The sequence below is a fragment of the Pinus tabuliformis genome, chromosome 5_1, assembly GCF_031772625.1.
Source record: "Pinus tabuliformis cultivar Carrire ecotype Pingquan chromosome 5_1, CPIR1, whole genome shotgun sequence".
Classification (NCBI taxonomy): Eukaryota; Viridiplantae; Streptophyta; class Pinopsida; order Pinales; family Pinaceae; genus Pinus; species Pinus tabuliformis.
Window position 1 is genome coordinate 788,446,854 of NC_142305.1, and position 21,885 is coordinate 788,468,738.

At 41.6% G+C, this 21,885-nt stretch overlaps 1 protein-coding gene across 6 annotated transcripts in view; it reads left to right on the top strand.

The window, feature by feature from the left end:
* LOC149167294 (protein ZINC INDUCED FACILITATOR-LIKE 1-like) overlaps positions 1-21,885 on the top strand; it is a 365,578-nt gene that overhangs the window by 153,884 nt on the left and 189,809 nt on the right. For all 6 annotated transcript variants that reach the window (XM_089432943.1, XM_089432940.1, XM_089432944.1 and 3 more), the window contains 2 exons: positions 14,664-14,870; positions 14,982-15,069. In XM_089432943.1, coding sequence (XP_089289069.1) covers positions 14,664-14,870; positions 14,982-15,069 — 295 coding nt within the window. The remainder of the gene's footprint in view (positions 1-14,663; positions 14,871-14,981; positions 15,070-21,885) is intronic.

Consider the following 21,885-nt stretch of genomic DNA (forward strand, 5'->3'; position numbering starts at 1 on the left):
ACTGTCGGAACTGTAGAAACTGTTGGGAATTGTCGGAACTGTAGGGAATTGCCAGAACTGTCGGGAATTGCCGGAACAGCCGGGAGAGTTGACGCAGAGGGCAGAGAAGGTGACACAGGGATGACGCAGAAATAGTCGGGGTTAGCCAGTCTTGTGCTGAATCAGTCGGAATTTTGCGGGTGAAGTGAGGTAAAACTCACTTAGATTTAACACCAGTATTTTTCTCTGTAAAGGATTGCTAGATGAGCATCCTAGATTTGTATTCAGATATTTCTCCTGCATAATAATAAACCCTCAGAACCACTGCACCGGTTTTCCCGCATTTGGTTTTTCCGGGGACTATTGTGTCCAAAAATAAGTGTGTCCTATGTATCTTGTTCTTTGTTATGTTTTATGTTTCATGAGATCAAATATTTAATTAGTGTAGGATGCAAAAGTAATTTGCTTCAGTATTCAGAAGAATAACTTGATGAATGTTATTTTAAAATCAAGTAAGTGAAGTAGATTCAAATTTGCTACCGTAGGGGTTCTTTCAGTGTAGAAATTTTCACAAAGATAACAATTTTGAGATTAAAGACTTTCCTGCAAGCATAGAATGGATGATTTAATGACCAAACTCAAGAACTCCCTATCAAAATCATTGTTCATAACATCATGCTTCGTGGACACCTCATGGTCATGATGGGAGGGAAAAGGGGACCAGTGACATGGAGAGACATAAGAAGCAGGCTGCTCGATATGATAGTCACATTGAAAAGGGGCAACGATTGTGTGTTCAAAATCCCGAGGGTATGACCTAGAAGAAGGGATACACCTAATTAGTGGCTCTTCCTCAACATCATACTCAAGAGGGTAAAAGTATTTATCAATATTAGTGATGGTATGAGAAAGGGGGAGGCAATGGCTCAAGGATAATGTAGCTATATCTTTGGGACCCTGGAGGAGGCAAGGAAAGGCAAGACTTCTCGCAATGTCATCATCAGTATCATAAATGGGGCCAACCACTTCCAACAAACCTTTTTCATGTATGGGAAAAATATGATCCTCCCTTCAATGGTGTGAATATGTATATCATTGTGAGTAATGTCCTGAAGAATGGGAAAACGAACCTCAACCTCATTCTCCTTGTCAGTGTCATAAATAGGGCCATTGTCAAAATGACGGCTAATATCCCATTTTCTCTCATTTATGTGGAAGAAATTTGAAATGTTAACCTCATATGGATCCACAATATCCATATCCTCAAGTGCCTTCTTGAATGAGAGGCCCCACCTCATCATGTTCATCCTTGTGGACTTTAATGGCGCTTTCATTCATACCATATTCATACCCAACTCCCAAATCTGCAGTCAGAAGGTCTCCCATAGATTCATCATTTGCTTGGTCATCATGATTTCTCTTAGAATCCTCATTTTCATCATTGCTAGGTAGGGAGGCCTCCTCCTCTTTCTCCTTTTCTTGAAGGATATCACGCAAGGTATTTACAACATGATTTTGTTTGTACACTTCTAGGAGGAGAGCATTTGTAGGGCTCTTCTTATACTCACATTTTATATCATAGAGCCTCCCCCCTGCTCATAGAAATGAAAGAGGAGATCTTTTCGCTTATATCCTCCTACCAACTCCATGCAAGACTTACTATTCATCCCTTCTTTCTTACAGGATTTGGAGGCTTTCGAGATCAAGATCCTCATCCTCATCCTTTGAAGGCATGTTTCCAAGTTCGTTGTTATTAATTTCTAAATTTGCAATTGACAACTCTTCCACATCATCCTTGCTTTCTTGGTCATCTTGGTCATCTAGATCTTCATTAGGTAAAGAGACATATTCTTCTTTGATTGCATGACATTAGGATTTGAATGCACCACTATAATAGGCAAGCTCAAGGAAGAGATAGTTAGAGGGCTTTTCTTTATATTTTGTTGTACATCATAGAGGACTCTCCTGCTTTTATTGTAGAGGTTGAGTAAGAATTCTTCATCTTCATGCTCTACTACATGCTCACATAACTCATTCCATTCACCTAGTCTTTCCTGTAGTCTTTGAAAGTCTTTAGGATTAAGGTCATTATAAGGAAAGTCAAGGGCAATTTCTTTTTCACAAAAGGCCATTTTTCATGAATTGGACATATAAAGCAAATGTGGAGTCACCAGGGTGAATTTAATGCCTTGATAGATGCTCGCTTCACCCTACAAGCATTAACTTTGAAGTTCAATGAAAAATTGGGGCTTTGTTATTCCAGTGGAGTCGCCAAAAGGATATATCAATGATGTTCTAAGGGAACAATACATAGGTCTAGCTCGCCGGAAACGATGCCAAAAATGCTGCCACACAATTACCGAGGGTCTTAGGAGGGGTACCTAAAGGACAACTACTAGGCCAAATGACAACAATGGGACAAAGACCCACTGTCACCTCAGTCAATGTCCCTTGTTGTTTACGGAATTTCATCGATGGGAGGAGTCTCAATATAAGGTAAATCACTAGTATTATAGGATCAATGGTTAGGTATAGTGTGATTTCCAAAGCCCATTCAAAGGAGAGATTCAAATGATGGCTTGGTTGCTTCAAAAGCAAGACAATGGCTCTCTAGGAAAGGCTTATAAGGAGGCCTAGACCTAGGAGGAAGGGATACTCTTAAATCAAGGCTTCCTAAGCAAATGGAAAAGACCTCTCTTAGGGTTATGTAAGATGACCACCATATGAATGTTTGGGATCGCAAGAGAGACCTAGAAGAATCCAAGCGAGGCCTAGGGTTTGCCAAATTTCAAGGGAAATGAGATGCCTATGTCAAGCAAGGATGATAGAGGTCAAAGAATAATTAACTTCCAAATAGTTTTCAAGAATGAATGACCTAAGGAATGCTGTTAATTAAAGAAGCTTAGGGGTAGAATTGATGTTGGAGCTAGGGCTTGAGTTTTCTCTAAATCTAGCCACAATATTAGCTTCAAATTTTGAGGACACTTGAAGGAAATCCCAACACAATAGCTTGACAACTCGCTTTTCAATATGACCACCCTAATGAAATTCGCAATAGGCCCTAGTTGGCCTTTAAGGGTTAGGGTAGAAAATGGAAAAAGAGGAAGGAAAAAGTTTTAGGTTTGATCAACTAGCTTTAGGACCTAGTGCCTTGACAATTGGGAGAAACTGAGTTAAGATTAGCTTTGATGAAAGGATTTTTCTCTTCCAAGGATATCCATGCAACTTTTTACTAACCCTAGGAGGCCACACCAAAGCCACAAGAGGTATTTATACTTTGTTTTGGCAAGAGATGATGGAGTTTCAAGGATTGCAAGACAAGACAAGCCTCTAGGAATATTCATTCACATTATCTAACATGCAATGTATGCAATATTTCAAAATCCCAGTGTTTTCATGAATTTGTATTACAATTAGGGCACATTTATATTGTGGCAAGATATTCCATACATTAATCATGCATCATGGTGAATAAAATAACATCAAGATAACACTTACTAGATAAAGCGAAAATATCCATCCATCATATTTGCAAGATAGAAGCTCCGAGACAAGATAGCAAAGATCCAAACATCAAAATGCATTAAAAACTTCCAATTTCGTCCATCAATTATAGGTTCAATTCTTTTTACAAGAGAAATGCCATCCAAATGATGATGATTCACAAATGAGGCTCTCCTTCTATTTATATGAGTCTCAAGGAGTTAGAGTTAGTCTAATTAGCTTAATGAGCCCCTAAAAATTACTCTAATGTGCAAAATAACAATCTTATTGGTGACAAGCCCACCAAATAGCTCATAAGTAGAAAATAAGCCTTCCTAATGAAACCAAAATGATAAAATAGTGGTGCAAAGGGCTGTTGGAAGGCCAGGATAAGTCCTCCATATGCCATGATGAAGAGAAGGGCTCCCAAAATGATGACCAAGGTGGTGGCCCCTTGGTTTCCAAGCAAAACATCTGTGGTGCTCCAAAGTGGTTGAGGGTCACAATGGATGGTCTCATGGGTCTCCAACTAGATCAAACATGTCAACGCTCCATCAATAAGGGGTAAAATGATGATACGAACCCTCCCATGTCTCTGTGGATGAGACAAAACCTTGTTTGGGTTGTGGATCAACTACCAAGTGTAATTTGTACATTTGTGTCCAACTGGGCAACGTGGTCCAAACACATAACCATCTCTAAATGGCTGGGGCACGAACAAGTAATATGTGGTGCTGAAGATGCCCATGGCGTGGAAATCGATGCTCTCTTGTGGTGGAGGCCCATGGCTTTCAACGATCACCCTACAAGTGCCATTATGACCCTTTGGAGGCCTTGTATCCTGTATAGGGAGGTCAATACCAAGATGAAGACCCACTTGCAATCCTGTATAAGATCCAATGTGTCTCCTCACCTTCCAGTACAACAATTCATTAGCGCAATTGAGTAAATAAGCTTGCTAATCAAGGGAAAAAGTGGACACTTCATAGTGGCACGTCCTTCCAAATGAGCTTTAGAATGTACAAGTGTTTCCATCCTCAACAAGACAGGTTAATAAAGGACACTGTTAGGTTGTTTCAACCTCCAAGGGAGTGATAGGCCCATGGTACATCCATCAAATGGTAGGTGTCATGTGAAATAGTGATGGAATGGAATGGGGCAACGCAGTGGCTCCAAGCCACATGCCATGGTACAAGGGTAGCTACAATGAAGGAAGCGCACACATGGGTGTATGAATGTAGGAGGGAGAAATCGTGGGGCATGAGCTACCCCAACCTTTGTTTTTCTACACTTCTTCCTATCCCTTTTACCTTTTATTGATTTTTCTTTCTTTTAACTGCTCGGGGCTACATGGGACGAGAGGATGATGTGTATGATAAAGCATTGATTACCCCCTTAAGGTTGGGTAGTTCATCGCCCAACCAGGGTCGGGACAATCATGGGTTCCTTAATGATGCGGGAGGCACACATGGGGGCCCTAGGAACCAGGGTGATGACCATACTGATAGGAGGTTGAGCTCATGTTTGGCTTTTGCCCACGTGCTTAATTCTTATGTCCTGGCCATATTTTGCATTTTATGGTACATTTCTTGTTATAAGTGGCCAAATTAAGGTTTTAACTTTATTTTTAGTTGCATCAACCTCGGGGGCATCGTTCCAGGCCTAACCCATAGTGTGGACAAGGGGAGGGGGAGGCTAACACCTTGTGGACCCAATGGACAAATGGACCCGAATGGGGAAAGTGTGGAAAGGGGTTATAATGAGTGGAGGGGAGTGAGATATGTGGTGTCGAGTAGCGGGATCACTTAATCAAAATCAGGGTTTCCCATGTAGTGCCACTCCTAAAGCTAGTAGATAATAGAGGAGATCCCACAGGACTAGGATACAAGATTAACCACGAAGTTGGGATTAGGGGATATGAGTACAAACCAAGCCCATTCTTTCCGCCGGATTGTAATGTTCCAAACTAAGAAAAATAGTGCTATGCAAAGCAAACAATAAAAACAACACCATAAAATTGAAACATTCAGTGCACATCCGTAAAATGTCTAGGAATAACCAACAGCGGAGCCATTTTATTATAATCTGGGAGAAAAGTACAATAATGTGGAAGTGGTGCACCTGGGCTTGCCTCAATGGCAAGCGTGATCAAGTCGAGGTGGTAATATATCAAGCCCAGATGGCACAAATAACTGCTGCAATGATGGCTCATGCTGCCTTTGTGAAACTGTGTTGTCTGCTGCAAAGATGCTGCTGGAAACCCCACCTCCGGTGCTCAGAAAATTACGGAAAATTAACCCCAGCATCTCCACCAAATACCCAGAATAACCCATGAAGGAATTGGCCAAATGTTGACCTCAGAATTTTGGCCAAAATTCCCCTTAGCTCCTCTAGGTACTAGCTGAGTTGGGACCCCTGTTTGACCCCTTAGGTCTGCCTTGAAAATCCTATAAAATTAGGAGTGTGATCCTTGGCCAAAACCCAGAAAAACCCAGAAAGGATTTCCCTTGGTTCCAACCTTCAAAAATTGACTCTTTACAGCTTGGCCCTCCTCCAATTTCGAATTCTGTTGCGGTTACTGATCCTGTCAATCTCTGCTCTCCCAATTCTAGCAATCCTCTTGAAATGGCCCTACAAATGATCTCCCAGCCTCCCAGCTCCAAACTCCCCCGGATGGTGCTGCCCCAAAGAGTCCTCCAATGACTGCGCAGTCATGGAGGGTATGACACAATCCTGCGTGTGATGAAATGAGAGCTGTGTGTAGGATGGCCCTCTTGTCTGTAGGTTCCCTCTATACTCCTAAAAATGATGAAGGATGCTCGTCTCCCCAACTTCCTAGAGTGTCTCATGCTGTGACTGCGCAATCCTTGCGCTGTTGTTACTCCCCCTGATGTTGGTACTCGACTTACAACTGCTGTAACTCATCTCCCTGTTGTTGCTACAAATTGAGATGAAGAAGAACTCCCTTTTAAGGCTGGCACTCGAAGTCCACTGAAGCAAGGGTTGAGATCTCCGCTCGGAGACACTCGTGTGTTAAACAACACAGTAACCTAGCTAAGCAGCGCGAGCAACTAAGATTGAGTTCAATAGGTCAAAAGGTAAGATGTTGAAATGAGGAGAGTTTCCTTCCTTATATAGATTTCGTGGAGCACTTTTCCCTCCATTTTCCCTTCATCGTGGCTCCCTCAATTAACCATCAATTTCCTCTCCATGCAAATCAAACTAGGGAATGTGTATTCTCCTAGTGTGGGTGGCCCCCACGTACAAATTAACCACATCGAAATAAATTTTACCAAGTCTATCCTCCTAATAAAATCAAATGGGCCCCATCACCTCCAAAATCGACTCCAAAATGTAGAAATTGATCATGTTCCAAAATAATTTAAGAAGGGACATTATACGAATCCCCCCACTAGTCTATGTCTAAATCTGTCTAAGAAAAGCAAGCAAATATACCCAACTACATAATGAAAGCCATACCTTTGGGGTTAAAAGGCCCAACTTCAAACATACAATCATAATTGATAGGCGAGGGCACATAATAGCTAGCTCAGGTGGCGGAGAATGGTGGCACATCAAGCTATCTGGTGGCTGCAAGGGGTTGTTGGCTGCTCCTTGAAGATAATCCAGGAGAAATTTTTTTCCTGTAGGGGTCACCCACTGGTGGTGGGTAACATGTGGCAAATAATATTTTATTGGAGAATGGAGAAAAACTATTATTTTATTGGTGAATGGCGGTAAAATAATATTTTATTGAGGAAGGATTTGAATTATTATTTTATTTAAAATGGCAACAAAAAGTCTAGTAGTGGAAAAAGGCCCCACTAATAAAATAAGAGGGAGAAAAGAAGAATCTAGAAACTAGAAGGAGGCTCAATGGAGAATTATAAAGGGAGGATGGACTCAATTGAAAATAATTATATTCTTATTTGGCTCTTTGACATAGAAAAGAAGCAAAAGCAATTTTCAGGAGTTTTAAGTGAAACTCAAAGCTAATTTCGTTGGACTTCGAGTGCCACCCTAGTTAGCTATTAGGGAAGATCATTTCAGATCATTCCATTGTATTTATTGCAGAGGATAATCATCGTTGAATGAATGGTTTGTAGGAGGGTTCAATTTGGGGATTTATTTTGGTTGTAGATCTACATATCCTCCTAGGGTCGAGTGCATTCCCTTGCAAGAAGGTCGAGTGCCAGTTCAGATTGAATACACAGATTGATTCATCAAAGCCAAATTACTCCCGTGAGAAGCCAGAGATTAAACCTCCAAGGAAATTATCTCTAATCCATTCATATTTGCAAATCACAGGGCATATTATCAGCGAATGATGTGTGGTTGCTTATGTGCAAAAGTTGAATGAAGTTACTCAAAAAAGAAGGCCAAATTTATGATGCATATGGTGTTGAAATTTCTAAGTATTACCCGTTAGAAATTTAATCTGTATTCTTCTGGTTTATTTCTCCTACTTGTTAATTACAAACAAGTTATTTAAACATATAAACATCAAAATAAACATAATACAGTTTCAACCATCTACAGATCAACAACTGAAAGAAATAGAAAACACACAAGTGACACTGTTATTTTTGGATAACTCGTCCCCAGAAAAACCCAACTTGGGAAAATCGGTGCAGCAATTCCGAGGGTTTATTTTATTATCCAGTCTTTCCTTGAGTACAATGGGGTGCCAAATTGGCTCACTCGACAGAGAAAAATAACCGACAATAATACCTCTCCATTCGGAAGCAAATATTCAGAAAATCTGCCCCACGAAACCCTCTCCAGCACAACTGAAGCACTGTGTCAGCGCTCTTGGCCTCGGCGTCAGCCTCAAAACCCTCTGCGTCAGCCCTCGAAGGCACTGCGTAGCCTCTGCGGCCTTCTGCGTCACTCCTGCTGCCCTCTACGTGGATGACACAGGCCCTTTTTGGTCTCTGCACTGTCCTAGCTAGCCTCTGCGTGGCCTGCTTTGGCTTCTGCATTTGCCTCTCTGCCTTTGTGCTGGTCTCTCGACACTATCTCTGCCTCTCTGTCCAGTACTCAATGCCCCTCGCTGCAAACTGATCACTGATTCGATTTTACTTAGCAAACCCCGCTCTAGTAAATCGAATGACTGATCACTCTGGTGTATTCTCCAACTAACCCTCAAGCCTCCTCTTATACTTTTCCTGTTGGTCCTTCAACGGCCGAGATTACATCTCTAATCAACGACTAAGATTAGATTTGGCTTGATCCATGTCATTTGGAACCTTCTAACCCAGTTTTATATTAATACCCATTAATATTTTTTTTTCCTAAGTTTAGACTTAGGAACTCCATTAAAAATATTAATTATTTTAATATCTCCCAAACCAATTAGAATCTGCCCAAACCATTTCTATGTCTTGGATATCTCATGTGCTTTAGCCTCTCCACCAATTTTCATGGCTAGAGCACATCCGATGCTACCCCAAATCAACACTCCCTATTAGTGAGGACAGTGCTCTAGTAATACTCCACACTGAGCATCACTTTGATTATACGGCACCGGTACTTGTGTTGATGCTAGGCCTCCCCGCCCAACATCCTCTGCACTGCTGCCCATGGCTCTGCCATTGCCACTGCTACATCCGTATGGCAACTCCTTCTCCATCCGTGCTGTTGCTGGTCCTTTCTTCCAACATTGCATTTGCATTGCATCCCCCTCTCATCATGCTGCATCATGCTACTAGAAACTGCTATTGCACTGCAACTCAGTTATTGAGAAGTAAGTAACTGATCCACCCAACTTCTGACATCCCTGTCAAGCTAGAAACACTCCCGATGCTGAAGCTCTCTCTGCCGCTAACAAGTGCTCTCTCTACTGCCTCTGCACTGCTGCAACAACTCCCTGCATCTCGCACCGCTGCAAACCTCTCTGTGCCATCCTGCACTGTTGCAACACTCTCCGTGCCTCTCGCACTGCCCGGGGACTCCTACATTGTAGCACTCTCTGCTGCTTCACCTGCATCCGTCTTAACCAACATCTGCCATCCCTGCTACTCTCTCTTTAGGGCTCCCGCAGCAAAGTATAATCCAAGAGGTTGGGTACCTCAAGGATCTTGCCCCTCATCTCCTGTAGTCCTCTTGACTATAGCTCGATGTCTCCCCACTTCTTCTCTAGAGGTACATGAGCACTCATGGCACAATCGTCATCCTCCTCTGCCTCCTTTTCCACCTTCGCTGGCGCTGCCTTTGAGTTAGACGCCTCTCTCTTGTTCTTCTTCCTCGGACATTGGTTCACATAATGACCTAGTTCCCCACAATTGAAGCACTTGACCTTGGAGAGGTCCTTTTTCTTCCTTTTCTTCTGCTTCCCCGCAGATGCCAGAGCTGCATCTTCTTCCTCTTCCTTCTTGATCTAGACTCCTTTGCTGCTACTTCCCATCTTTCTTAGTCGTCTGATCTCTTCTTGGCGAAGAGCCACCCACAATTCTTCCCAATATGGAAGATTCGCCCTGCCCAGTATGCTCTAGACAAATGTCTCCCACTCCTCGGAGACTGTGTTTAGTGCAGTCCTCACCATCAACTCTTGATTTGGCGTGGCCCCTATGGAAGTCAGTTGGTCCCGGATCTCCTTCAACCTACCGAGGAAGTGATCTATCTGCTCCCCCTTCTACATCTGGTATGACCACGGCTGATTCTCAAGTTAACATCTTCGTCTGCATGGAAGTATGCTGGTACAACTTCTTCAAGGCGTCCTACATTTCCTTTGTCGTCTCCTTCTCGGCAATATGTTGGACCACATGATCCTTGACCCCATCAAGGATGATGCATTTCGCCTTGGCCATTGCCTCCTTGTACTTCTCATTATCAGTCGGGTCAACTGAGATAGCCGCAGTTCTCAAGGCGAAGGCCTTGACGCGATGTCTATCTAGAATGGACAGGATCCTAGCCTTCCAGAGCACAAAGTTGAACGCCCCGTCCAACCTGTCCTGATCCCTCAGTCCATTCATGGCCATATCTCTGCTTTTTCTGTTGACTCCTCCGAGTCTCTACTTCCCTCTCGAAGTTCTCTCTTCGACTCCCTCTGAGTCGCTACTTCCGGTCTGGAAGTTCTCTGCTAGACTCCCTCTGAGTCTAGATTTTGCTCTTGGAAATCCGTCTGCCAACCGTTGAGTCATACCTCTCCGATCTCCTATGCACCTGCAACACTGATCCGGATTCCTTGGCTAGAAATTCGCCTTGGTAGCGACTCACTCTACCTTGTTTTTGCCCCATTAGGTGTTGTTCTACCCACGGCACCCCACCAGCTTCACTCCCCGCAAATTTCCCACAGCTTCCTATGCCCCAGCAATTGAAGGACTAAGACTCTAGGCTCTACGCAATCCCGACACTGGCTGAAATGCTCCCTCAACCAGCTGCGTCAACCCTCCTGGTCTCTGCGTAGCTCTGCGTGAGCCTTTTTCTGCCCTCCTCAATCGTTGCACTGGCCTCTCTATGGCTCGGACTGATGATGTAGTTCCTCTGCGTCAACCCTTCCTCTGTCGCTTTCTGCAAGGAACAACTTCTGTCACTCGGGACAGTTGTCTCTGCTGCAAATGCTCTGCTTTAGTTGGTGCCTTCAGCTCTCCTGTGATCTGCAACCATGCTCTGATACCATGTTGAAATTTCTAAGTATTACCCGTTAGAAATTTTATCTGTATTCTTCTGGTTTATTTCTCCTACTTGTTAATTACAAACAAGTTATTTAAACATATAAACATCGACATAAACACAATACAGTCTCAACCATGTACAGATCAACAGCTGAAAGAAATAGCAAACATACAAGTGACAACATTATGTTCGGACAACTCGTCCCCGGAAAAACCCAACTTGGCAAAACCGGTGCAGCAATTTTGAGGGTTTATTTTATTATGCAGTCTTTCCTTAAGTACAACTAGGTGTCAAACTGGCTCACTCGACAGAGAAAAATAACCGACAGCAATACCTCTCCATTCAGAAGCAAATATTCAGAAAATCTGCCCCACGAAACCCTCTCTAGCACCACTGAAGCACTGCGTCAGCCCTCTTGGCCTCTGCGTCAGCCCTTTGAGGCACTGCGCAGTCTCTGCGGCCTTCTGCGTCACTCCTGCTGCCCTCTGCATGGATGACACAGGCCCTTCTGGCCTCTGCGTTGTCCCAGCTAGCCTCTGCGTGGCCTGCTCTAGCTTCTGCGTCTGTCTCTCTGCCTCTGTGCTGGTCTCTTGGCACTATCTCTGCCTCTCTATCCAGTACTCACTGCCCCTCTTTGCAAACTGATCACTGATTCGACTTTACTTAGCAAACCCCGCTCAAGCCCCCTCTTATACTTTTCCTGTTGGTCCTTCAACGGCCGAGATTACATCTCTAATCAATGGCTAAGATTAGATTTGGCTTGATCCATGTCCTTTGGAACTTTCTAACCCAATTTTATATTAATACCCATTACTATTTTATTTTTTTCCTAAGTTTAGACTTAAGAACTCCATTAAAAATATTAATTATTTTAATATCCCCCAAACCGGTTAGAATTTGCCCAAACCATTTCTGGGTCTTGGAGATCTCATGTGCTTTAGCCTCTCCACCAATTTTCATGGCTAGAGCACATCCGATGCTATCCCAAATCAACATATGGGGGGCCGAATTATTTAAAATTGGCACACAGTTCATGACTCTTCCAAAGGCCGAATTACTCAGCATCAAGAAATTTTCTAGTGAGGTAATTGATCTCCAATGTTGGTGGTCCAAGGTTACCCTTAGGAGAGTTAGAACTCTTCATTATGTCTCCAAGGCTACATCAATCAATCTCAGAAATTTTCCAGAACTAGAGAAGGCTGATTTATTTGTTATTCAAAGAGCTGAGTTGTCTTCTCCAAGGCCGAATTGAGTGTATAGTGACCAGAGTTTGAGCTTCAAGGAGATCAGTCCAAATCCATTAAATGAACACAGTGCCAAGTCTTATATCAGCAAAGACCTAATTGTTTTGTTGGTGTCATCTTCTTGAGGCAGAGTGTTTACTCTCAAATGTTTTTGACAAACAGGGACATTAATTTGCCGACTGAGTTTATCTTTCTCCTCTCCAAGGCGTGCTCTGTAGAAGACACATTTCTGCCATTAAAAAGGAACAGAATCATTGGTGTATTAAGTTCCTGCACTAGCTTTGTACTAGGTGCCACGCGTTCCCTTGTTCTGGCTGAAAATGTGATTGCTGATTTATGGTGACATTCCTTGCCATCTTCTATCTCATTGCTTATTGGAATTGGTATAAAGAACAAGTCCGTTGCTGCCTTGAAATTTCACCATGTATTCCAGGGTCTCTTTATCTCATACATTGTCTTTATGGTTGATGTAAATGTAAAGTCTGTCTTCTCTCCAATCTGATATCAGCTGTCTCATATCAGTTTATAATACAATTCTAGTTCAATACATATATCAGTCCAGCATGTTGAATGTTCTTAATTTTTTCATTATGCATATTTGCTTGGCAATGAATAACTAGAAGAACACCTACAACACTTGAGGAGTTGATGTGATTCATGAGAAATTACCACTGGGTAACTTACCTGTGTCAAGTAAATTAAAAATCATACCCGCAGTAGTATGCATGCAATGTGTTTGATAAAATGCCTCCCTGGACAATCACGTTAAAACTCAGAAAAACTCTGAGATTATTTCGAATTTCCAATTAGGGACATTACATATCCCTTTTTAATTATTTTAAAATTTTTGAGAATTGTACTCTTCGGATTTCTTCTGAAAAGTTCCACAGACAAATTTTTCATAAATTTAAATAAATTCGAATCAAAAGTTTGGAGATCCAGTAACCAAAATTTTCTAAAGCAATACCACACCAAAAATTCAAGCCAATTTTATTCAATAAACTTAGGAGAAATTTCCATTAATTCGAATTTGGAAACTTGGAAAAAATCCTCCATGCTTAATCCTAGTTGTAGTTGTAATGGCTGGCTCCAAAATTCATCCTTTGGAAATACTAAAATGATTTGGCCTTCTTAAAGATATTTCGCTGCCCCAAGTAACTTGGCCTCTGTAATGTAATTTCCTTTGCCAAAATGATCCCGGTCTACTGCAAATACATCAATCTCCCAAACCCCAGATTCTGACAATTCTCAATCCTCCTTCCTTGTTAAGAACCATTGAAGAGCTTGAAGTGTTTCTCCCTCTTAAATAGCTAGGGTGGGTGTTTCACCACTGAAACTAGTTTTTGATCCCTAGGAAGGATAACTTCACCTCCAAAGAAGATATACACTAGGGTTACAACCCCCATACAAAGCTCAATGAGCCCAAAAAATCAATTAACCAAATCACCTATGCATACCTCTGAATGACCTCGTCCTTCCCTTTTATTGAGATGGCTATGCAGATACCACGGGTCATCTGAATACCATGGGTCCTTCTCCTCTTTTAATAAAGTGACTTACAATTTTCCTTTTCCTCAGTCACTTTTTAATTAATTAATTCTCTGATATTTCATCATTATTTTTAATCTGTAGCCTATGCCAATGGTTAGGCTACTGAGTTAGTCTCTGTTCCTATTGCCTGGAAAAAGGGACATTACATATTGCCCATTCCATAATGGATATAGTCTTTACAAGATCCATTAACATCCCTTCTTCCAATATAATGTGCCCAAGGTAATGGTTATTGGTGTTGTTGAATGAACACATTGATAGCTTTGTATACGAGTTTAACTCCCTTAAACATTTTAGAATCATCTCAAACGTTGCTCATGTTCTTCCTTGGTTTTAGAAAAGAGTAGAATATAGTCTAAAAACAACAATATGAACTTGTTCATCAAATACTCATTGGGCATTGGAAAATCCAAAAAGCATATTACTACAAACTCAGAGCCTATAACTTGTTTTAAATGTTGTCTAATGTATATCCACTTCCTTAATACATAGTTGATGATATCCTAACTTCAAGTCAATTTTACAAACACTTTTTCACCTGTAAGTTGGTGAAACGAATCAGTAATACTTGCTAATAGATAAGTGTTATGTATCTTTAGTACTTATCATGTTGAGTTGTTGATAATCAATACACAATCTCATTGTACCATCCTTTTTGGAGTTCCACAAGGTGTACACAAGCTATATTTTAAGCATGGTATTATAGAATTTGTTCCTATTCTATCAGTATTCAAAATATAGAGTAATTCGTTGAATTAATTGTGATAAAAGATTAATCTTATTATTTAGGAGACACTCCATAAACACCCTATGGAAGGTGAGGAGAAGGGAGATGATGACCCAGAGCTAGCTTCGGAAGACAATTCTCTTCAGGAAAATAAAGAGGTTCCACAAAAGCATAAAAAGAATAGAAAGTCGCTCTTAAAGAACTGGCCAGCAATATCTTCAATCTCTATATATTGTGTTTACTCCCTTCATGATATGGCCTATTCAGAGGTATGAATTCCATACATTTTCTTTATCTTTGATATGTTAAAGGAGAAGGTTCTTATATTTTTCCAGTTTATAGTACAAAACTATTGATTTGACCAAATTCTAGAATTGCAGATTTTTTCTCTTTGGGCTGTAAGCCTTAAACAATATGGAGGATTGGGTTTTTCTACGAGTGAAGTTGGGGAAGTTTTGTCTATAACAGGTATTATATGAATTCCCTACAAATATGTGTGGAATGTCATTGTTACATGTTGTATTGACTTTTCATTTGTATGAAAATATACACTTGATTTAGATGATATTTAGACTTATTGCATGAATAGTTCTGCAAAATGACCAAACGTTTTTGTGTTTGAATGAAGAAAAAATTACAAATACCACTACAATATTAAGACTTTACAAGTTAATTGAAGATATTGACCACATTTAAATAAGTTGCAAAAATTGAAATATGTCATTCATGATGCCCATCTAGTCCTCAAATAGTTTGAATTTTTGAAGCAAAAACTCTGGGTAACTTAAAAGTCCAAAGACTAATATCATATTGTTTCACGGATTGGCATTGTTACCCACCAAAAGTGGGTAGCCCTAGGAGAAATTTTCTCCTATTCATCTTCTTCCAACAGGCAGCCAACAGCCCCTGACAACCACCTTATAGCTGAAGTGATGTGCCACTTAATTTCTGCCACCTGCATCATTCATATGTTACTTGCCCATTTGTTGAAAGCACATGATAGAAGGTGTGAAATCTGATCCAAAAAGGTATGTTTTTCATTGTGGAATTGGTTGCTTATGCTTGTTTTTCGTTTGGCCATTTGGCATGGATTATTGGGTGACTTGGAAGAAGGAAGGGCTTTGATCGTGGTTTTGTTCCCTCACCATGAATGGGGGGTTAATCTTCAATCCTAGTCTCGTGGCACCTCCCCTTTTGGCCCCAAGGCTTTAGGAAGGGGACTACTTGGGAAACCACGATTTTGGCAACATGGTCTCGTTTTGCCATTCCATATTTATCACTTCCCTATGCACATTACAAGCTCTATACATCATCTCCCTTCTTTGGGTCCACTGGGTGTTGGAACACCTCCTCCCCTTGGCCACATATTTGGGTCGGGTCTAGAATTGGTGCCCCAGAGGTTGATGCAGCTAAAGGAAATTTGGCTAGCACTTTGCAGCAGAAATTTTGTAGAATAGTTAATGCCAAATTTATTTTCTGCAATGAAATTCGCTCTGACAAATTTGGCACCTTCAAAGTAAAACCCTCGAACAACTTGATATTGAAATTGAAACCCTCCAGGTTGGCAGGAAAAACAACTCTGATACCATTGTAATGTCCCAAATATAAAATTTGCAGAAAATAACTTCAGAAATTTAAGTCGTTAACACCATAAACAATTTGCACAAATTAAACCACAAAATTTTTGACCAAAACTGGAAATAGAATTTGCAACTGAATAATATACAATATAAACATGCAAAAGATCTTAGCCTTATTTTATTAATATGTAAATAAGCTGGTACAAAGAGCATGGATATCGCTGAGATGATGGCCCCAAATAAACCTACAATAATGTTGCAACTGGCCTCCAAGACAAATTGAAAATCAATACGTTGCAACCTGTGAATCCTGAGTGGATTCACCAAGGGAGAGATGGGTTCTCGCCCACTCTCACTAAATCACCCGAGGGTTTTTGTGCTAGGGCTACTAAAGCAGAGAACTCAGTTCTCCAACTCTCAATCAAGACAAATGCTCCAAATGACCTCCTCCTCTTTTATAGATCTGATGGATAGATCTCCAAGCCTCTAGAAATATTTTATTTTATTATTTTATCATTATTCTAGTAGCTCCTCCATTGATTTTATCTTCTTTTTTCTTTCTTTCTAAATATGACTAAATCTATTAATGTAACAAAAAATAATACATGGAGGCACCGGCCTCTGCAGAACCTGTCCCAGATTTTACCATGTTTTATCAAGCAGTAACTGAAAATGACTGCCCTCAGAAGGGAAACCAGTCCAAAACTCGAGAAGTGTGTTGCCCATGCAGGGGAACTAGCCTGTAATAGCAATGTGTAAGAGTTTTTTGAACAAAACAACAAAATTGACAACAGTGACAACTAAAAACATCAGAAAAGACCCCTAAGATGGTGACCGGGTGCACAAAAAACCTGAATAACACCATGGCTTGCTAGATGTCATTAGGTGGCAGAGGTTCCTCCACAATTAGACACTTGTAAGCCTCTAAGTCATCTTCATTGTGTTGTTGCTCGCTCGTCGTTGCTTCCATATTGGTATTTCCGCCTGGAGTATTGTGTCCCGGAGCTGTGTCCGTTCGGTTTAGAGCTTCACCATGTGTTTTGCAAATCCCAAAGCTGCTACTAGGAGTTTTCCTTCTGCTGGTGTCGGTCCTTTCCTGAATGATGCGAGTCGGGATGACAGAGCTCTGAGGCTCTTCTCTGAAAGCAACAAAAATGGTAGCAATAATGCATGGGCGCTCCAGCGTGCATCGAAACTGGAACTGGGTCGAATGGCAGGGTTGCATCATCGGGACAGAGGCATCAGGAGGTTGATGAGCGTCTGCAGCATGCCTAGAGTCGGTCGTTTGAGCATGCCCCCTACCACTGAGGGTGGCGGGATACCGAGCCGTGAAGTGAGTCTTTGTCGAGGGAAAGGAGGAATCCGAAGGAGGAGAGTCATGGAGGAACAACGAGGGAGGGCAAGTGGCTCTGCCTCTGCCTCTACCCCTTCTACAACGCATCTTGTGCCGCAAACGAGGCATATTTGCTTGGCTGGAGATGGGTCGACAAGAGCTAGGAGGAGCAGGACGAGGGATAGAATGGCCAGTGGGAGCAGGAGAATGGGGAATTCGAAGATCAGAAGCAGAGTTCAGGGCCGAAGTAGCAGTTCTAAAGCAGCAAAACAGATTATGCGAGAAGTGGGCACCTTCAACCATTTCAGTACAGTAGAGGATCTGGCACCTTCTCCTTGTGGTTGTGTGCAGGCTTGGTTCTGCAGTAGCGGGGAGGCAGTTACAGTTCAAAGGAGGAGTAACAGGGGGAAGGCGGTCCGAACTCGCCATCTTAAGGATCAAAGTGAGGTTTCCTCGGCTTTCACACAACATTAAGACGCATTTAATAATGGCGGTGGGCTTTTGGCTGGAGGCGTGGGTGGCCATGTGGCCGTGCCACTTGCCAACCCAGAATTGCTGCGCTGTAACCGCGCAATTAATGACCCGCATCCGGGACCATTGATTTTATCTTAAGTGACTTTTTATTTTTATTTTATTTCACTTAGGTCACTTTTGGGCCTTTTCCTCCAATTAATTATTTTTCTTTAATTAGATGACTAATTAAAGTTAGTTTTTAATTAAGGAAAATGGTAAATTGCCCACCATACTCCCTCTGGCCATTGGAAGTCACTTCTTAGCATCCCATCCTGTAGATATTCTCTTTTCAGTTCCAATGATTTATTACATTGAGGTGTGTTTTCGCACAAAATGTCTAGGCACTGCGACAATGGCTTAGATTGGGGGCTGTCACCCTCGTCCCCAATCTCTCCGTTTAAACTGTCTCCCAACATCAGACTAAGGGGGGTAGATCCTATGAAAATGGATGGAAGAAAAATTAGTTGGGAACCAATCAATCTGGGAGACACAGTTAGGCGACCAAATACTCGTTTTAGATTAAGCAAGATTTTAAAGGATTAGATTAAATTTAGACTATTGATACCAGTGCCTTATGGAGTCAACTATCTTGCTGAGTAAATTTAGGACAGGTACTGGATGGATAATTGTTGCTTGGATAAATAACTGACCTATATGACATGTAGTTCCTAAAACTAATGTGAAATGCAGGATCTTGGTAAATTTTAATTATATGCCTATTCTAAATATGTCCTTTGATCTTTGTCTGTATTGAGCCTAAGATTTATAACGAATGACAGAGAGAAGTCAAGATGAAGCACACGAGGGTGTGATTAATGATCCTTCTCTTTGAGATTTAATGTACCCGGTGCTTCCGGCGCTGCAGAGGCTGTGGCTTTGACAACTGCAAGTTCACCGTTTTAGACACTAAAAATACTAGACTCTTCAAATGAAGATGCAAAGGTGTTCCTATCTTTCTTTCAACCACGATTATGCTTTGAGGTCAATTATTAAATGCAAGACTAACTTAGAATGAGAATGCAAGGATGAATTAGAAGATGATTAGTGAAGCGAGATTTGAAACTTAGGAGCACTTAGATTTACGATTTCTTTTGAGTTATATGCTAAGTACTTAATCAGAGTTTCAATTTCAATCCCAAAAATAAATGTGCACTTTTCAAGATGAAAAGTATTGAAATGAAGCTTTCGCACGCTGTACAATTTGCCACAAATTTACAATAGATCGCTTATTTAATCTTCAATGTACAAATGCCAAAAAACAATTGCTTTGAAATTTCAGGACAAGTTATACAAAGATGCCCAATATGCAATTAGATCTCAAATCAATCAATTATCCTCAGATTACTCAATGTTATGCAAATGAAGCAAATTACCTTCAATGCTATTTAGCTCAAAGAAAATTGTATTTCAATGTAAACACCATTCACAATTCGAATAAATGAATATCCAAGTCAAATGCTCCTTTTGGGACAGCAAGCTTATATGTGTGTAATCCTAATTAAGAACTCATAAAATATCAAGTATTTGAACTTAAAACCCAATGTCAATAACCACTAAAACTTTTTGAAGAAAGAATGCAAAGAATCACCCAAAAACACCTACTTTTCAGAGATTTTCATATAAAACTTCAGTGACTTCCTTAGGGACAGCAATTGTAATATTCCCCAATTTTGATTTTCAGCATTAGAGATGAGTTTGGGGATAGAACACAATTCTGGAACTGGGACTTAGGAGGAAAAGAGAATATTGCGGCTCTAGTGGAAAGTGGGGGCCACAAGAAAGAAAAATTCGACCCAAGGAGGGAACTCAAACTCTTGGAAGAGAGAGGAAAGAGAAGGGATTGTGAATTAGGAAGAGAGAGAGAGTGGGGACCACAAGGAGAGAAGGAGCCACGAATTATAAATAGAGCAAGAGGCACTCATTTTGGGGATTGATTCATTTATTCAAAAATTGTGTCTTTGACATAGCACGCTTGAGCTGAAACCAAGTCTGTAGTGATGTTTAGCACACGAGTGTCTTCGAGTGGAGATTTCAACCCTTGATTCTATGGACTTGGAGTGCCAACCCAAGGAGGGAGTTCTACTTCATCCCAAGTCGTACCAACAGTAGTGAATCGAGTTACAACAACAGTAAGTCGAGATACAATAGCAGGGAAAGTAGTAGTAAGGAGGCCGAGTTACAGCAACAAGGAAAGTAGCAGCAGGAAGGCCGAGTTACAACTTACAGCAGCTGGGAAGTAGTAGCAGGGAGGCCAAGTTACAGCAGCAGGGAAAGGTGTAGCAGTGCAAGGACTGCGCAGTTCCTAGAGGAGGCACGTTGGGAGGTTGAAGAGTGAAGGGAGTTACGCGCTGAAACAAGAAACACAACATTTGATGTAGGTTACATATTTTGCTTGTGGAGGAGGGACAAGCAGTTGGGTGTCAATTTTGGAGCGTCCCAATTCAGCAAGCAGCTAGTGGAACTAGGGGAAATAGGCTGAATTTCCAAAGTGAAGCATTGGCCAATGCCTTCGTGAGTTATTCTAGGTATTTGGTGGAGAGATCGAGATTAATTTCCCAGATTTTTCTGAGCACTGAAGGAGGCCCTAGCAGTAGATCTTCACACCTAGCAACATATTTCTAGGCAATTCAGTACAGAGCCAGGAGATAGAGTAGCAACATATTTGAAAGGAACTTCTTCTTATTCATTTAGGCTTAGCTAGCTTCCCTTGAGCAAGCCCAGGTGCAATCTTTTTAGCACCTCATTGTACCCTCTTCATATTATAATAAAATGGCTCAACAACACAGTTTTTGGCTTTAAAATGGTGTTCTGATGCTTGAGTATTTTTCTGTGTGTTTTTGGTTATGTTTGCTTTGTTTATCATTGTATATTTCCATTAGGAATATTACAGTGGTATCAGAGCCATAATCTTGGCTCAGCCTGTGGGAAAGATTAGAATCAAACAACATGGCGATAACCTTGAATGAGGTGATTAGGATGCAACAAATGATGATTGATGTGGGGGAGAAGTTGATTCATTCCACAGTTGGGAATCCGGACATGATTGCAACTGATGTGGAGTTATTGGGAGCAAACTGGAGGGCATACCAATCACTGGGTCATGGCATTCAGGTGTCCCTCTCTTTTTGGGAATTCTGTGAACTAAGGGGCATGCACAAACCAATGGAGATTCAGTGGGATTTTGCAAGGATGATGAGGAGTATTAAGGAAGAAGATGAAAGAGTAGTTGAAGGGGCCATGGTTGGCAAGGAGATAGTTGAGCATACACCCATTGATGAGGCGTCATCCATTGTTGAGGTATCCAGGGTTGTGACTGAGTTTTCAGGTGATAGCAACGCACCACAGGTTGATGAGGTGCCGGAAGAAAACTCCACCATTGTTGAGCCGATAGGTACAGAGGCCTCCAGGTCCATGGCAGAGTTGCCAGACGATAATCACTTGCAGCTGACTAGTGAGCATGTCTTTCGTGTTGGCTGTTTATGGAGGAGCAGTTGGAGGTTCATGTTGAGTCCATGACGGAAGAGGATGTGCAGGCATCCTTTGGGCTAGCCATTGATGAGGGGCAGCAGAGAGGCCACGTGTTAGGTTTTTAGCACAGTTCGCTTTAGAGGCACACTGATGGGATCTACAACGTTATTATCCCACCCTTACGCATTGGGTTGAGGGAGGCAGAGTTGTTTAGACAGACCCGGGGGGATGGCCAAGTTTGCAGGATTGAGCGACATGAGCTGAGTATGACACCACATTATCTTGGAGGGCTTGTTCCTTCCATAGGGGATTGTACATTCGATCCCTCCTTTGGGATTGGATGGCGAGAGGTATTGAGCTGGTACCCGATGGACTAGGTTAGGCGGTTGG